Genomic DNA, 17,032 nt, shown 5'->3' with positions numbered 1-17,032 from the left:
CCAGAGATAACCCCCTTGATAGGCACTCTGCTTTGAAGATCCATACACAAAACATTTCACTCCGATATCTTTTTGAGGCAGAAAGCCCACTTATTCTGCTCCGCTGATCTAAATATCTGAATAAGACCATCTCTACAGTATCATCGACTGACAGATTGCTATAACTGTGGGGCACGTTGCTATGCCCAGGCATTGCTGACGCCCGCCAGATCCTACAAATATCTGGATAGGTATTTTACGTATCTGCTGACCACATCATACGTCATAGCAATCTGTCAGTCGATGACGTAGCACGCAACCATTGGTTGATGCACACAACGTCTGAGCAGGGGAACGCAACTATTATGTGGTTAGCTGATAAATACCCATCCAGTCAGCAACATCTGAGCAGAGGAACGAGCCCACAGTCTCTCCCAACTGACGGAGTTACATTTTGCGAACCAGCCCACTCTGGTCTGCAAGACGGTTGCAACCTGGCCTCAGAGCATTTAGTATTATTCTTTACGTGTTTACTGGACACTCCATGTAGTATTATTCTTTATGTATTTCCGGGACACTCCATTTAGTATTATTCTTTACGTGTTTACTGGACACTCCATTTAGTATTATTCTTTATGTATTTACGGGACACTCCATTTAGTATTATTCTTTACGTATTTACGGGACACTCCATTTAGCATTATTCTTTATGTATTTACGGGACACTCCATTTAGTATTATTCTTTACGTGTTTACGGGACACTCCATTTAGCATTATTTAGGGAAAACCATGGAATTTATTGAAAGATCCAGGAATTTTTCAACCCTACTTCTGAGACAATGGCAAGTCTGTGGTCTGGAGGTAATGTGATTTAAAATAAAAAATGGATTCAAACAGTTTGATGTGTAGTCTTTGTCACCTTCCAGAACCCTTTGTCACAGCTAATACCCTTTTTATCGGAGAAACATTTTTTCTTAGAAACCTTTCAGAGGTGAACATCTTTAATGAATCGGTTAACTGAAAAAGTATGTAATGGGCCAGGAATAGTAGCAACAGGAAATGACAATCCAAAGAAACAAATTATTAATGCCTACCATGAGTGTATTCTAAACCTTTTTTTAGGCTGAAATGTTGGACACCCCTGCTCTAGCATGTCATAATTTTTAACATGTGTGTGTATTGTTGTCTCATCTCCAGCGGCGATCGGAGCTAGCGACAAAACAACAAGAGCCAACAGCAACACAGCTGATAACACTGTCGAAGACATGGACCGTACAGAGTCACATCTAGGTTAGGGTTAGGGAAATGAGCCCAATAGCATATTTGTAAAAAAAAAAATATATATATATATTATTATTTTAAACATATTGGACTATGTACATAGACTATGCATGGTCCATATTATCAGGTATGCTATTAGCAATAAGCATTATCACCCCGTAGCCAAACTGATGCAGTATAGGGATGACCATCTGCCCATCTGCATTTACCACAGTGTTGGGGAAGCTACTCTGAAAATATAGTTTACCAAGCTACCAATTACTTTACACTGGAAGAAGTTAAGATACACTAAAGCTACCCTTAAGAAAAACACTAAAGCTACCCTTAAGAAAAACACTAAAGCTACCCTTAAGAAAAACACTAAAGCTACCCTTAAGAAAAACACTAAAGCTACCCTTAAGAAAAACACTAAAGCTACCCTTAAGAAAAACACTAAAGCTACCCTTAAGAAAAACACTAAAGCTACCCTTAAGAAAAACACAGGCTAATCATTAGCTAATCCCTAGTTAGCATGTATTGATGAATGTAAACATGAAAACACATTAATAAGCTATTTGGCTTCAGATATTCAAACACAAGAGGCATGGCAGTGCCACTCATAGTCCTAGATATACCAAGAACCGTATGAAACCTTAAAGACAGAATAACACAATACAAAATGAACAATTGAAACGTATTTTTAGGCGAAGGTGTCTGAGTGTAATCATGTAGGCCATATTGTATTCTGAATAAAATTGATTTACACCAAAACAGTCTTTATGGTCATTAGTATTATGGCAGCCATATTGGATTTTGAATGTCATGATGGATTTGAGGCTAAATCCAGTGCGGACCCAAAGATAATCTGTGGTGGCCCCCTGACTAAATTACAAATGTAGAGGCTAAAGATACAAAATCCTTCAAGGAACCTTAGACCCCAAAAAATATAATTCTGAGCCCACTTGTTTTCCTTGGAGCTGATTCCAATAGCCACAACATCAAAAGACAGGTGTAACTGTATGTATTGTTGTCTAGCAGGATCATACAGCACTGAATGAGAGAACATTTGACTTGGAAAGTTGTCTACTAATCAGCTACAAAAAAGTCAAGCTTACATTCATCATAAATATTCCTAGTTTACAGTATATTTCCACCCATTGTACCACTGTGGTTACAGCTCTATATTTCCATGATGTATTAAGAGATCCTAATGCTGGTTGGTTTGTGTATGTAGTTACAGCTCTATATTTCCATGATGTATTAAGAGATCCTAATACTGGTTGGTTTGTGTATGTAGTTACAGCTCTATATTTCCATGATGTATTAAGAGATCCTAATGCTGGTTGGTTTGTGTATGTAGTTACAGCTCTATATTTCCATGATGTATTAAGAGATCCTAATGCTGGTTGGTTTGTGTATGTAGTTACAGCTCTATATTTCCATGATGTATTAAGAGATCCTAATGCTGGTTGGTTTGTGTATGTGGTTACAGCTCTATATTTCCATGATGTATTAAGAGATCCTAATGCTGGTTGGTTTGTGTATGTAGTTACAGCTCTATATTTCCATGATGTATTAAGAGATCCTAATGCTGGTTGGTTTGTGTATGTAGGGCAGACAACTGGCTACTTGTATTCCACATTTGAGCAATATCAGAGCTTGCAATATTGGGTTACACAAGCTTATGTGGCCCATCCCCCCTCCAGCCAGGCATTTTCTGAACTTTGAGTTCAGGGAGTGTGTCACAATATCTATAAATTCAACCACTTTTGCAGTCAAATATTTTTTGGCTGCTTTGTTATGATAACATTTGTGTTCTTTTATTGACATGTGATGCCTTTGATTTAGTAACTGTGATACTTGTGAGATTGGGGAGTGAACAGTTGTTGGTACGTTGAGAGTATGCTGTGAATTCCAGACTACACTCACTCACAGAGAGAAACAGAAACATGAGCATGAGTGGAATTCCCCGCTGATGTCATACTTCTTTATTTGTACTCAAAAGTACCTTCAAAATCTTTGGGACAACCTCTTAAAAAACCACACTTTGAAAGTAATGACATAGAAACAGAACAATATGTACCTATTGTTCAGACCCAGACAGAGTTGAGATGAGTTGTTCTGTGACTTCCCATTCTCACATTATAAATATTAAGTTTAAAAACCCTCTGACAGATTTGAGATAAGTTGAATTGTTCTGTGCCTTCCTATTCTCATATTAAAAATATTAAGTTTAAAAACCCTCTGACAGAGTTGAGATAAGTTGACTTCTGTGACTTCTTATTCTCACATTATATATACTATGTTTAAAAACAACCTAAATTATTCTGTGACTTCCTATATTCTAACATCATTTGCATGTGGGTGCAGGCAGCAGGGTATGTTTAGACTTCCTTTTTAGGTAGACAGACAGACTGAAAGTCATATTGACTTTCCACCATATGCTCTGTGGAGGCTTTATACAACTTGGGTGTGTGTTCATCACATCAGAGGATTCTGGATCAGTTGAGAATTGATTTCAATTTGGTCAATACTTTGTGTTCATCACTTCAGAGGATTCTGGATCAGTTGAGATTTTCATTTTGTCAGTCTTTTGTGTTCATTACGTCAGAGGTTTCTGCCTCAGTTGACAGTTGGATCAGGTCAAATACAAGTGTCAAATTTGCGCACTAGAGAAGACAGCCTTGACCAACACTAGAGAAGACAGCCTTGACCAACCTTGACGACTTATTTAGTTCTTATTTGTTTTTTTTTATTTCATTTTGGAGTGCAGTTTTTCAACTTTTGTCAGGTTCATTTGTTGGCTCAGATCAGTCATGGACGGAGGTTCACTGTCAGCATCATCATCGTCTGAACAGGAGGCAGATTCTTCACCCTACAGCGCCAGTGCTCTCGTACAGAACCCAGAGGACAATGGGGCTATAGAGGAATCAAGGTATGCATGTCCAAAACACCACCACAGTGTGGATGATTAAAACCAGCTGACACACCTGTTTCCTTGGAAGTTGTGGGAACATATGTTTTTGACTTCCCATTGGTTCTGGGAACCAAGCCATATTGTTCCTGGCCGCTAAAACTGAATGGTTTTTAAAAAATCTTCTGAGAACAACAGTAAACATTTAGCCTGTTCTGGGAACATACATTTTGTTTTGGTTGCAGGGAGGTTCTGAGAACATTTTACTGCTAGCTTAGATGAACTGTTTTGAATTCCAAGCACAGATATGACACATAAAAATGTATTTGCTTAGGCATTAATCATGCAAACATTTTTTTATTTTATTTTGACATGGCATCAGTGAGATTTGAACCTAACCTTGCTATCCATGGAATAAGCCCACTACGCCTCAAGGATCATAATAGTATGCCATGTTTTTAACTCATACAAACCTGTTCATTTTAGTCTATTCAACCAGACCCTATTTTAAAGGGAAAAACACACTTAACAAGATAGAGGATAGAGATAGTTTTGTTGATACTGAGAACAGAATGTATATGTTTTTAAATAACATTCTTCGAACATTTATTTGAACGTTACACATTTTTTATGGATTTTTTTTGTTATGTTCTGAGAACATAACTTGAAATAGAACCATAAGGATACCTGTGGAAAACTTTATGCTGAAGTACTGAAATTTCCACAGAAGGTTTTTTCTTGTCAATAGGGAGCGGCTGTTTTCACTTTGGAAAAAATCGTGCCCAAATTAAACGGCCTCGTACTCTGTTCTAGATCATACAATATGCATATTATTATTACTATTGGATAGAAAACACTCTGAAGTTTCTAAAACTGTTTGAATTATATCTGTGAGTAAAACAGAACTCATTGGGCAGCAAACTTCCATACAGGAAGTGAAAAATCTGAAAACGAGGCTCTGTTTCAGGGCCTGCTTATTCAACTGGCTTTTATTTATTGATATGTATGCACTTCATACGCCTTCCACTAGATGTCAACAGGCAGTGGAAGGTTGAATGGGGTGTCTAGCTTGATCTGAGGCCGAATAAGAGCTTTTGGAGTGACAGGTCCGGTATTTTCTTTGTCTTCGACGGCGCGCGGAAGACCTCGACATTGTCTTCTGAAAAGCGTTCGGTATACACGGCGAATATCTCTGGCTCTGATTTTATTTGATACATATGAGAAAAACATCATAAAGTAGGTTTTTTCAACCGAGTTTTATCAGTTTATTCAACGTTTAATGAGACTTTTGGAATTTTCCGTTCTTTGCGCCAAGAGATGATGGGAATGTTCGCTCCACAATGCTAGCCAAGGTTGCTAATTCGACAGAAGAAATGGACATTCTAAAACCAAACAACGATTTATTCTGGAAATAGGACTCCTTGTACAACATTCTGATGGAAGCTCAGCAAAAGTAAGACAACATTTATGATGTTATTTCGTATTTCGGTGTAATATGTTGATGCCTATTCTCCGCCGTGTTGGTGAGCGCTGTCTCACAATAACCCAAGCTGTATGTTGTGGTAAAGTTATTTAAAAAAATCTAACACAGCGGTTGCATTAAGAACCAGTGTATCTTTCATTTGCCATACAACAAGTATTTTTATGTAAAGTTTATGATGAGTTCTTTGGTCAGATTAGGTGAGTGTCCAAAATATCTCCGGACATTCTGGGGAATTGTTGCTACGTATTCACAATGTATAACCACGATTTGCAGCTCTAAATATGCACATTTTCGAACAAAACATAAATGTATTGTATAACATGATGTTATAAGACTGTCATCTGATGAAGTTGTCCAAAGGTTAGTGATTAATTCTATATCTATTGCTGGTTTTTGCGAAAGCTACCTTTGCGGTGAATAAATGCCTTTGTGTGTTTGGCTATTGTGGTAAGCTAATATAATTCTATATTGTGTTTTCGCTGTAAAACACTTAAAAAATCGGAAATATTGGCTGGATTCACAAGATGTTTATCTTTCATTTGCTGTACACCATGTATTTTTCATAAATGTTTTATGATGAGTATTTATGTATTTCACGTTGCTCTCTGTAATTATTCTGGCTGCTTTGGTGCTATTTTTGATGGTGGCTGCAATGTAAAACTATGATTTATACCTCAAATATGCACATTTTCGAACAAAAAATAAATATATTGTATAACATGTTATAAGACTGTCATCTGATGAAGTTGTTCAAGGTTAGTGATTAATTGTATCTCTATTTTGTCCGTTTTGTGAAAGCTACCTATGCGGTGGAAACATGGTGAAAATATGCGGTTGTGTGTTTGGCTATTGTGGTTAGCTAATAGAAATACATATTGTGTTTTCGCTGTAAAACATTTTAAAAATCGGAAATGATGGCTGGATTCACAAGATGTTTATCTTTCATTTGCTGTATTGGACTTGTGATTTCATGAAAATTATATTATATGATATCCCTGTCCCGTTAGGCTAGGCTATGCTAGTCAGCTTTTCTGATGAGGAGGATCCAGGATCCGGGAGGGTGATGAAGTAGAGGTTTTAACGTTCTCTGAACAATTTGAGAACATTACTTTAAATATAGCCGTAAGGAAACCTGTAGGAAACATTATGGAAAGGTTGTATGCAAAATAACCATAATACAACCAGGCTCTCACCAAGTTCTACAAAACATATGGTTCTTAAAACGTAATGTGCCAGTTGGGAAAACACTTGCAATACTATGAGTGAATAACAGGATGTATGTGAATAAATCGTGTGTGGGTGATTCCAGCTACTTTAAAAAAAGGAACTTGGTATGTCAGGGGAGTTTCCCAGGTCAATACGTTGAATTCGCCATCCCTGTTCAGGTCACATGACTACTGCTGATGCTCTATGACTTGTTCAGTAGCATTAAAGGGGAACCAAGAACTATGTTCTAGAGTTATAGTAAGTGTCAGTGCAGAGGCTGTGGTGCATTCACATTCACAAAAAATAAAACTCATTATTTGGCTATTTGTTTCCAAATAAAACACTACTTAGACTGCAGTGCAATGATCTGTTTACTCCTGTGGAATGACATTGCAGAATGATAATTAGATCATTGAGTCCTTTTGCACGGAAGGTTTTTATCCTGAAATTGTTTTTGCCCCAGAAGTGGCTGAGGACTAGGTTGTGCAATAACCCAATTATCAATTCTTCTGATAGTAGTATAGCCTGCTACTGCACAGCACCCACACATCAAAAGACATTGACGGCCTCCCAAATGGCCTCTTATTATCTATATAGTGCACTACTTTGGGCTCTGGCCCTGTTAAAAAGTAGTGCACTGTGAAGGGAATAGGTTTGCCATTTGAGACACAGCCATTATTTGGTTCATAATGTGTAGGCCAGTAGTAAAGCCATACTCCTTACTCAGAGAGAATAGGCTAGTAGCCATTGACCATTTGTATTTGTATAGGATAATCCATTATTTCCCCAGCATGGCAGCCTGCTAAAGAGGAAGGAAGTTATTATTTATATTTTTTTATGTTAGATTACAATAAATGACCAAACTGCCACGGGAAGAAATAGCATCTTGGTGTCCTACCAAGACAGTGTTTATGATTGAAAACTTCCTTCATCTGGGTCACATTAATCTGCAGTCCAAGAGGAAGAAAACATGTTGGATATTCAGGACACAGCAGGGCTGGAGACTGGATCCATCTGTGAGGTTGAATGGACTGGACAGTTTTGTTGATGGACATGCTCTATAACTCCGTATTAGATTCAAGCCAAATTAAAACATGGTGGTTATGCCTCAATTTGTGTTCTTTAATTCTGATGATACCCTCGTTTTGAGAAAAACAAACTTATTCTGGCAACAAGCGATTATAAGTGGACCTAATTTGCCTTAACCACACAAAAAACATCTTAACTGAAATCCTTACTTTTGTCATTGAGTTGATGAAGCCATCAAGGCTTGAACAAGCTGATCTCAGGATGCAGGGTTTCCTCTAGACACGAGAAGTGTGCAGGCGGCACAGCACAGGGATCATTAGATGGCAATGATGATTTGAATCTGCTGCAGTTGACAGGTAGCTCACAAGGGAATGTACTAGATCAGGGATAGGCAACCCTGTTCCAGGAGTGCCACAGTTGACAGGTAGCTCACAAGGGAATGTACTAGATCAGGGATAGGCAACCCTGTTCCAGGAGTGCCGCAGTTGACAGGTAGCTCACAAGGGAATGTACTAGATCAGGAGTAGACAACCTTGTTCCAGGAGTGCCACAGTTGACAGGTAGCTCACAAGGGAATGTACTAGATCAGGAGTAGACAACCTTGTTCCAGGAGTGCCACAGTTGACAGGTAGCTCACAAGGGAATGTACTAGATCAGGGATAGGCAACCCTGTTCCAGGAGTGCCGCAGTTGACAGGTAGCTCACAAGGGAATGTACTAGATCAGGAGTAGACAACCTTGTTCCAGGAGTGCCACAGTTGACAGGTAGCTCACAAGGGAATGGACTAGATCAGGGATAGGCAACCCTGTTCCGGGAGTGCTGCAGGATTCTGAAGGATTTTGTTCCAGCTAGGCACCACACCTGACCAACTGAGCTAATTGGTCAGTTCAGTGATTGCCGAAATTCAACACACCTGGTCTTCCAGGTCGGTTAAATCAAAAACCTAGGACCAGGATTGTCTACCCCTGTACTAGATTGTAGAATGTATCAAGGATGTGTTTTTCTCATCTTAGACAAGAAACACTTGAAGTGGGGATAAACGTTGTTTGGGTGTTTGAGAATGATAGTGGTTGTGTTTGCAGCCATGTGTAAATGCTACATGGTGTTACTGTGTATGCGTGTGTGTAGGTGTGAGGTCGTGCATAGTAGTAGTTCATGCTCCTCTATGTGAGTACATGTATGTTTCTATCTGCTTGCAGGTACGCTATGTTCAGGCGAGTGCTGTTGGTTTCCTACACAATATTCTCACCGTGCGTGTGTGTCTGTGTGTCTGTGTGCTTGTGTGTATCTGTGTGCTTGTGTGTGTCTGTGTGCTTGTGTGTGACTTTGTGTGTTTGTGTACAGGGCGAATGTGGTGGAGGAGGAGATTGTCCCTGCTGGTGAGAGGTTGCTGTCCGGGGAGGACCAGGGGTCTCTGATCACTGACAGTATGTCAGTCACCTCAGCTGACCAGGAGAAGCTACTACTGCTCAACAGGAACACTGAGCTACGCAGAGTCAACAAAGAGGTGACACACAAAACTACACCGCAACTACAGAAACTACACCTAACTACAGGAATTAAACCAGAGACAAGTGTACTACATTCTGTGAATACAAACTATTTTGGACGAGGCCAGAAAGGATGATGGTGATGATGATGTATGTCTGTATTAGCTGATGATGATGACGGTGGTGATGATGATGATGTGTCTGTGTTAGTTGATGAAGCTGAATGAAGACTGGGACCATGTGTATCGCAGCACAACTCTGAGTCTCCAACAGAGAGTAGAGACTCTGGAGCAGGAGAGCAACACAGTCAAACAACTCAACAACATGCTGCTGCTCAAAGTAGACCACGAACAGGTACCGACCGACCGGCAGAGGACACGCACACCTGCACAAACAGATTAACGCATGTGCACGAACAAACACACTGACAGACACACACACACATACACACACACACTGACTGTATCCTGACTGTGTTTCTGTAGAACAAGAGGGAGTACTATGAACACACACTGACTGTATCCTGACTGTGTTTCTGTAGAACAAGAGGGAGTACTATGAACACACACTGACTGTATCCTGACTGTGTTTCTGTAGAACAAGAGGGAGTACTATGAACACACACTGACTGTATCCTGACTGTGTTTCTGTAGAACAAGAGGGAGTACTATGAACACACACTGACTGTATCCTGACTGTGTTTCTGTAGAACAAGAGGGAGTACTATGAACACACACTGATGCAGGAGTTGAAGAAGAACCAGCAGCTACATGAATACGTCAGGTTGCTGGAGAATAGACAACATCACACAGACACCACCAGAGACTGGACAAAGAGCACACAGGTGAGCCCCATGACTATCATTATTATTACCTCTAGATCCTTTTAAAAGTGTATGTAATCTGTCACGCTTTCCTTTAGATATATATATATATATATATATATATATATATATATACAGTTGAAGTCGTAAGTTTACATACACTTAGGTTGGAGTCATTCAAACTCGTTTTTCAACCACTCCACAATCTTGTTAACAAACTATAGTTTTGGCAAGTCGGTTAGGACATCTACTTTGTGCATGACACAAGTCATTTTTCCAACAATTGTTTACAGACAGATTATTTCACTTATCTGTATCACAATTCGAGTGGGTCAGAACAGCTTGGAAAATTTCATTTGAGTCAATTGGAGGTGTACCTGTGGATGTATTTCAAGGCCTACCTTCAAACTCAGTGCCTCTTTGCTTGACATCATGGGAAAATCAAAAGAAATCAGCCAAGACCTCAGAAAACAAATTGGAGACCTCCACAAATCTGGTTCATCCTTGGGAGCAATTTCCAAATGCCTGAAGGTACCACGTTCACCTGCACAAACAATAGTACGCAGGTATAAACATCATGGGACCACGCAGCTGTCATACCGCTCAGGAAGAAGACACGTTTTGTCTCCTAGAGATGAACGTACTTAGGTGCGAAAAGTGCAAATCAATCCCAGAACAACAGCAAAGGACCTTGTGAAGATGCTGGAAGAAACAGGTGCAAAAGTCTCTATATCCACAGTAAAACTAGTCCTAATTCGACATAACTTGAAAGGCCGCTCAGCAAGGAAGAAGCCACCTCTCTAAAACCGCCATAAAAAGCTAGACTATGGTTTGCAACTGCACATGGGGACAAAGATCATACTTTTTGGAGAAATATCCTCTGGTCTGATGAAACAAAAACAGAACTGTTTGGCCATAATGACCATCATTATGTTTGGAGGAAAAACGGGGCGGCTTGCAAGTCGAAGAACACCATCCCAACCGTGAAGCACGGGGGTGGCAGCATCATGTTGTGGAGCTGCTTTGCTGCAGGAGGGACTGGTGCACTTCAGAAAATAGATGGCATCATGAGGAATGAAAATTATGTGGATATATTGAAGCAACATCTCAAGACATCAGTCAGGAAGTTAAAGCTTGGTCGCAAATGGGTCTTCCAAATGGACAATGACCCCAAGCATACTTCCAAAGTTGTGGCAAAATGGCTTAAGGACAACAGAGTCAAGGTATTGGAGTGGCCATCACAAATCCCTGACCTCAATCCCATAGAAAATATGTGGGCAGAACTTAAAAAGTGTGTGTGAGCAAGGAGGCCTACAAACCTGACTCAGTTACACCAGATCTGTCAGGAGGAATGGATCAAAATTCGCCCAACTTATTGTGGGAAGCTCGTGGAAGGCTACCCAAAACGTTTGACCCAAGTTAAACAATTTAAAGGCAATGCTACCAAATACTAATTGAGTGTATTTAAACTTCTTACCCACTGGGAATGTGATGAAAGAAATAAAAGCTGAAATAAATCATTCTCTCTATTATTATTCTGACATTTCACATTCTTAAAATAAAGTGGTGATCCTAACTGACCTAAGACAGGGCACTTTTACTAGGATTAAATGTCAGGAATTGTGAAAAACTGAGTTTAAATGTATTTGGCTAAGTGTATGTAAACTTCCGACTTCAACTGTATTCGATATATGTATAATATATCTATGTGTCTACCCTCTCCTTCCATCCTGTAGACCAGTTTGAGCACTGTGACCGATCTTCCAGAAACCACCCCCATCTCTGATGCTCCTGGGGGGCCGAATCTGTCCCCCAGCCTCAGCCATGGCACCATAAACGGCCTCTCCTCCTCTTCCGGCCATGGCCCACCATCCCATCTCTTCTCCTCTTCCACCCCAGATCGAGGGGCCCTGAGTAGGGGTAGAATCAGTATTGGCCCCTACAGGGCACTAGAGGACCAGGCAAACCCCCAGAAGGAGGTGCAAGACCTAAAGGAGCAGCTGGAGGCCCTTAGATGCCAGGTAGTTCACCTCACTTCCCCCTCCACACCCTCCTCCCTCCTCCTCCATACCTCTCCACTCTCTCCTCCATAACCCCTCCACACCCTTCTCCCTCCTTCTCCTTACCCCCTCCACTCTCTTCTCCATGTCCCCTCTACTCTCGCCTCCATAACCCCTCCACACCCTCCTCCATAACCCCTCCACACCCTTCTCCCTCCTTCTCCTTACCCCCTCCACTCTCTCCTGCATAACCCCTCCACACCCTTCTCCCTCCTTCTCCTTACCCCCTCTACTCTCTCCTCCATAACCCATCCACACCCTCCTCCCTCCTCCCTCCTTACCCCCTCCACTCTCTCCTCCTTACCCCCTCCACTCTCTCCTCCATGCCCCCTCCACTCTCTTCTCCTTGCCCCCCCCACTTTCTCCCCGATACCCCCTCCACTCTCTTCTTCAAACCCCCTCCACTCCCTCCTCCTCCATACCCCCTCCACTCCCTTCTCCTCCAATTGTGTTTCACCTAGCATTAACTACCAGTGTCCCTGTCCTCTGTCCCCAGACTGTGTTTCACCTAGCATTAACTACCAGTGTTCCTGTCCTCTGTCCCCAGACTGTGTTTCACCTAGCATTAACTACCAGTGTCCCTGTCCTCTGTCCCCAGACTGTGTTTCACCTAGCATTAACTACCAGTGTCCCTGTCCTCTGTCCAGACTGAGATCTATGAAGCAGACTACCAGACGGAGCACAAGGACCACAAACACACCCAGCAGGAGAACAAGAGACTGAGGAGGACGAGAGAGGAGATGAGACAACAGATGGCCCTACTGCAGGAGCAGGTAGTGGGATATATATACACGCACACGCACACACACACAAACATGAACACACACACACACACACACACACACACATATACAGTGGGGAGAACAAGTATTTGATACACTGCCGATTTTGCAGGTTTTCCTACTTACAAAGCATGTAGAGGTCTGTAATTTTTATCATAGGTACACTTCAACTGTGAGAGACGGAATCTAAAACAAAAATCCAGAAAATCACATTGTATGATTTTTAAGTAATTAATTAGCATTTTATTGCATGACATAAGTATTTGATCACCTACCAACCAGTAAGAATTCCGGCTCTCACAGACCTGTTAGTTTTTCTTTAAGAAGCCCTCCTGCTCTCCACTCATTACCTGTATTAACTGCACCTGTTTGAACTCGTTACCTGTATAAAAGACACCTGTCCACACACTCAATCAAACATACTCCAACCTCTCCATGGCCAAGACCAGAGAGCTGTGTAAGGACATCAGGGATAAAATTGTAGACCTGCACAAGGCTGGGATGGGCTACAGGACAATAGGCAAGCAGCTTGGTAAGAAGGCAACAGCTGTTGGCGCAATTATTAGAAAATGGAAGAAGTTCAAGATGACGGTCAATCACCCTTGGTCTGGGGCTCCATGCAAGATCTCACCTCGTGGGGCATCAATGATCATGAGGAAGGTGAGGGATCAGCCCAGAACTACACGGCAGGACCTGGTCAATGACCTGAAGAGAGCTGGGACCACAGTCTCAAAGAAAACCATTAGTAACACACCACGCCGTCATGGATTAAAATCCTGCAGCGCACACAAGGTCCCCCTGCTCAAGCCAGCGCATGTCCAGGCCCGTCTGAAGTTTGCCAATGACCATCTGGATGATCCAGAGGAGGAATGGGAGAAGGTCATGTGGTCTGATGAGACAAAAATAGAGCTTTTTGGTCTAAACTCCACTCGCCGTGTTTGGAGGAAGAAGAAGGATGAGTACAACCCCAAGAACACCATCCCAACCGTGAAGCATGGAGGTGGAAACATCATTCTTTGGGGATGCTTTTCTGCAAAGGGGACAGGACGACTGCACCGTATTGAGGGGAGGATGGATGGGGCCATGTATCGCGAGATCTTGACCAACAACCTCCTTCCCTCAGTAAGAGCATTGAAGATGGGTCGTGGCTGGGTCTTCCAGCATGACAACGACCCGAAACACACAGCCAGGGCAACTAAGTAGTGGCTCCGTAAGAAGCATCTCAAGGTCCTGGAGTGGCCTAGCCAGTCTCCAGACCTGAACCCAATAGAAAATCTTTGGAGGGAGCTGAAAGTCCGTATTGCCCAGCGACAGCCCCGAAACCTGAAGGATCTGGAGAAGTTCTGTATGGAGGAGTGGGCCAAAATCCCTGCTGCAGTGTGTGCAAACCTGGTCAAGAACTACAGGAAACGTATGATCTCTGTAATTGCAAACAAAGGTTTCTGTACCAAATATTAAGTTCTGCTTTTCTGATGTATCAAATACTTATGTCATGCAATAAAATGCAAATTAATTACTTAAAAATCATACAATGTGATTTTCTGGATTTTTGTTTTAGATTCCGTCTCTCACAGTTGAAGTGTACCTATGATAAAAATTACAAACCTCTACATGCTTTGTAAGTAGGAAAACCTGCATAATCGGCAGTGTATCAAATACTTGTTCTCCCCACTGTATATATATATATATATAATATACATGCACACACACACACACCTGAATTAATAATGACAGCTGGGCAGACGGGATGTATCGTAACAGATGAGGACATAAACTGACATTGGGTTAAGTTGAACGTGAAAATAATGGGACACGGCATATCCATAATGACCATATGGTTTCACTAGAAGTCGTCTGGGAGATGTGCTGCATGTGAATGTACCAACAGGGCCTTGTTGTAAACATCACTTTTATTTTATATCCTAGGGTCAGAGTCCATTCCAGTTTAGGAGAAACTTCTATTCCAAATTGTAATATATTTTCAAAAGGATTTCATCAAATAGGGATATATTTCTTGAATTGACTAAAAACGAACTAACTAACTAATCACTGTCTCTGGTCTCCTGTGTCCAGCTCAAGGTATATGAGGATGACTTTAGGAAGGAGCGGTCAGACAAGCAGGTCCTGCAGCGTCTACTGATGAAGAAAAGTCCCGCTCTGGTCAAACAGCCTGTCCTGGTCCACCGCTGTAATAATGAGCAGCAGCCTGCAGGGGGAGACAGGAGGCGGCAGAGAGAGGAGCAGAGAGATGCTCACACCACTACACCCCAGCCAGACCACCACCCGCTGTGCCCCAAACACTGTGAGAGGAGGAACACTGAAGAGTCCACATGAGGCAGACGACACACAAACATGCTCACTCACACATTGAACTTGTATTACGATGTTGGTATTGCCACTAACGCGTTGAGGCCTAGCCTACTCCAGTCCTGTGTGACTGTGTCTAATTGACAATGAAATGATTTGTATCTATTATCTTTCTCTCAATATGTATGAACCTTATGTTATTTCCTAATTCTGCCGATAATGGTGATTATCGACGAAGGGACGGAGTGATTTTGCAGTTGTCTCATCTCCCTGCTTAGATAACATGGTCAACATTACCACCTAGTGGTTTTCTTAATCCTACATAATGTCATGTTTTATGATGCAGTTGTTGGGACATCTCTGTAAAAGTCACAGGGAATTCAACTAATTAAATTATACCCCTTGATTTCAAATAACACCAGGATGTCCTTAAATACAAGTGATCAATTTCAGATGTTGTCATTTTCTTAAAACAAATATAACAAATGTATAAAAAAAACTATGAAATATTGTTTTGGTCTTTCTTCTAATTTCCCTGAAATAACTCTGTGTCACTAGTCCTCCACCCCCTCCAACCAAGCCAAGTCTCCTACATAGGCTACAATGCTGTAAACTGCTGAAAGGGGTGACTGAAGATGGGTGGTTACTTTCCCGTGTCAACACATCTCCCATCCACACCTGCTGGTGTCAGTCCTCACCAAAGCTACAGCATACTGCCAATATAGCTTCTAAAATGTCTTATCCCAAATGGCACCCTATTTCCTACATAGGGTGCTACTTTTCCCCAGGGCCCAGTCAATAGGTTGTTACTTTTCCCCAGGGCCCAGTGAATAGGGTGTCACTTTCCCCCAGGGCCCAGTGAATAGGGTGCTACTTTTCCCCAGGGCCCAGTGAATAGGGTGTTACTTGTCCCCAGGGCCCAGTGAATAGGGTGTTACTTTTCTCCAGGGCCCAGTGAATAGGGTGCTACTTTTACCCAGGGCCCAGTGAATAGGGTGCTACTTTTACCCAGGGCCCAGTAAATAGGGTGCTACTTTTACCCAGGGCCCAGTGAATAGGGTGCTACTTTTCCTCAGGGCCCAGTGAATAGGGTGCTACTTTTCCCCAGGGCCCAGTGAATAGGGTGCTACTTTTCCCCAGGGCCCAGTGAATAGGGTGCTACTTTTCCCCAGGGCCCAGTGAATAGGGTACTACTTTTCCCCAGCACGCAATGAATAGGGTGTTACTTGTCCCCAGGGCCCAGTGAATAGGGTGTTACTTTTCCCCAGGGCCCAGTGAATAGGGTACTACTTTTCCCCAGGGCCCAGTGAATAGGGTACTACTTTTCCCCAGGGCCCAGTGAATAGGGTACTACTTTTCCCCAGGGCCCAGTGAATAGGGTACTACTTTTCCCCAGGGCCCAGTGAATAGGGTACTACTTTTCCCCAGGGCCCAGTGAATAGAGTGCTATTTGGGACGTAACCATTGAATCTGAATACAACACACAGCTAAAAGCAAGGGTGGCATTCAGACAGGTTTTGTCTCAGATGAATACGTTTTGCACATGGAAATCTCCTCTACGATAACTCCGCTAGGGCTGTGAGATGGAATGGGATGGTACTGTAATGTGAAATCAAAAACACTCCAGAACCAGGGTTGCCTACACCTGCCATAGCGCAACAACAACATTATGTGCAATGCCATCTGTGGATCACTGTG

General features: G+C 42.0%; 1 protein-coding gene across 1 annotated transcript; it reads left to right on the top strand.

Moving 5' to 3' along the window:
* The first annotated feature begins 3,640 nt into the window (after positions 1–3,640).
* LOC139574711 (TNFAIP3-interacting protein 1) lies at positions 3,641–15,843 on the top strand. Its single transcript, XM_071399532.1, has 7 exons — positions 3,641–4,175; positions 9,217–9,379; positions 9,573–9,716; positions 10,072–10,206; positions 11,922–12,206; positions 12,893–13,018; positions 15,101–15,843. The coding sequence occupies exons 1-7, from the start codon at positions 4,057–4,059 to the stop codon at positions 15,359–15,361; spliced, it is 1,233 nt and encodes a 410-aa protein (XP_071255633.1). The 5' UTR covers positions 3,641–4,056; the 3' UTR covers positions 15,362–15,843.
* The last annotated feature ends 1,189 nt before the right edge of the window (positions 15,844–17,032 follow it).

This window comes from Salvelinus alpinus, chromosome 4 (genome assembly GCF_045679555.1).
Source record: "Salvelinus alpinus chromosome 4, SLU_Salpinus.1, whole genome shotgun sequence".
NCBI classification, from domain to species: Eukaryota; Metazoa; Chordata; class Actinopteri; order Salmoniformes; family Salmonidae; genus Salvelinus; species Salvelinus alpinus.
The sequence above is the reverse complement of the archived record's forward strand: the minus strand, read 5'-3'. Positions and strand labels throughout refer to the sequence as shown.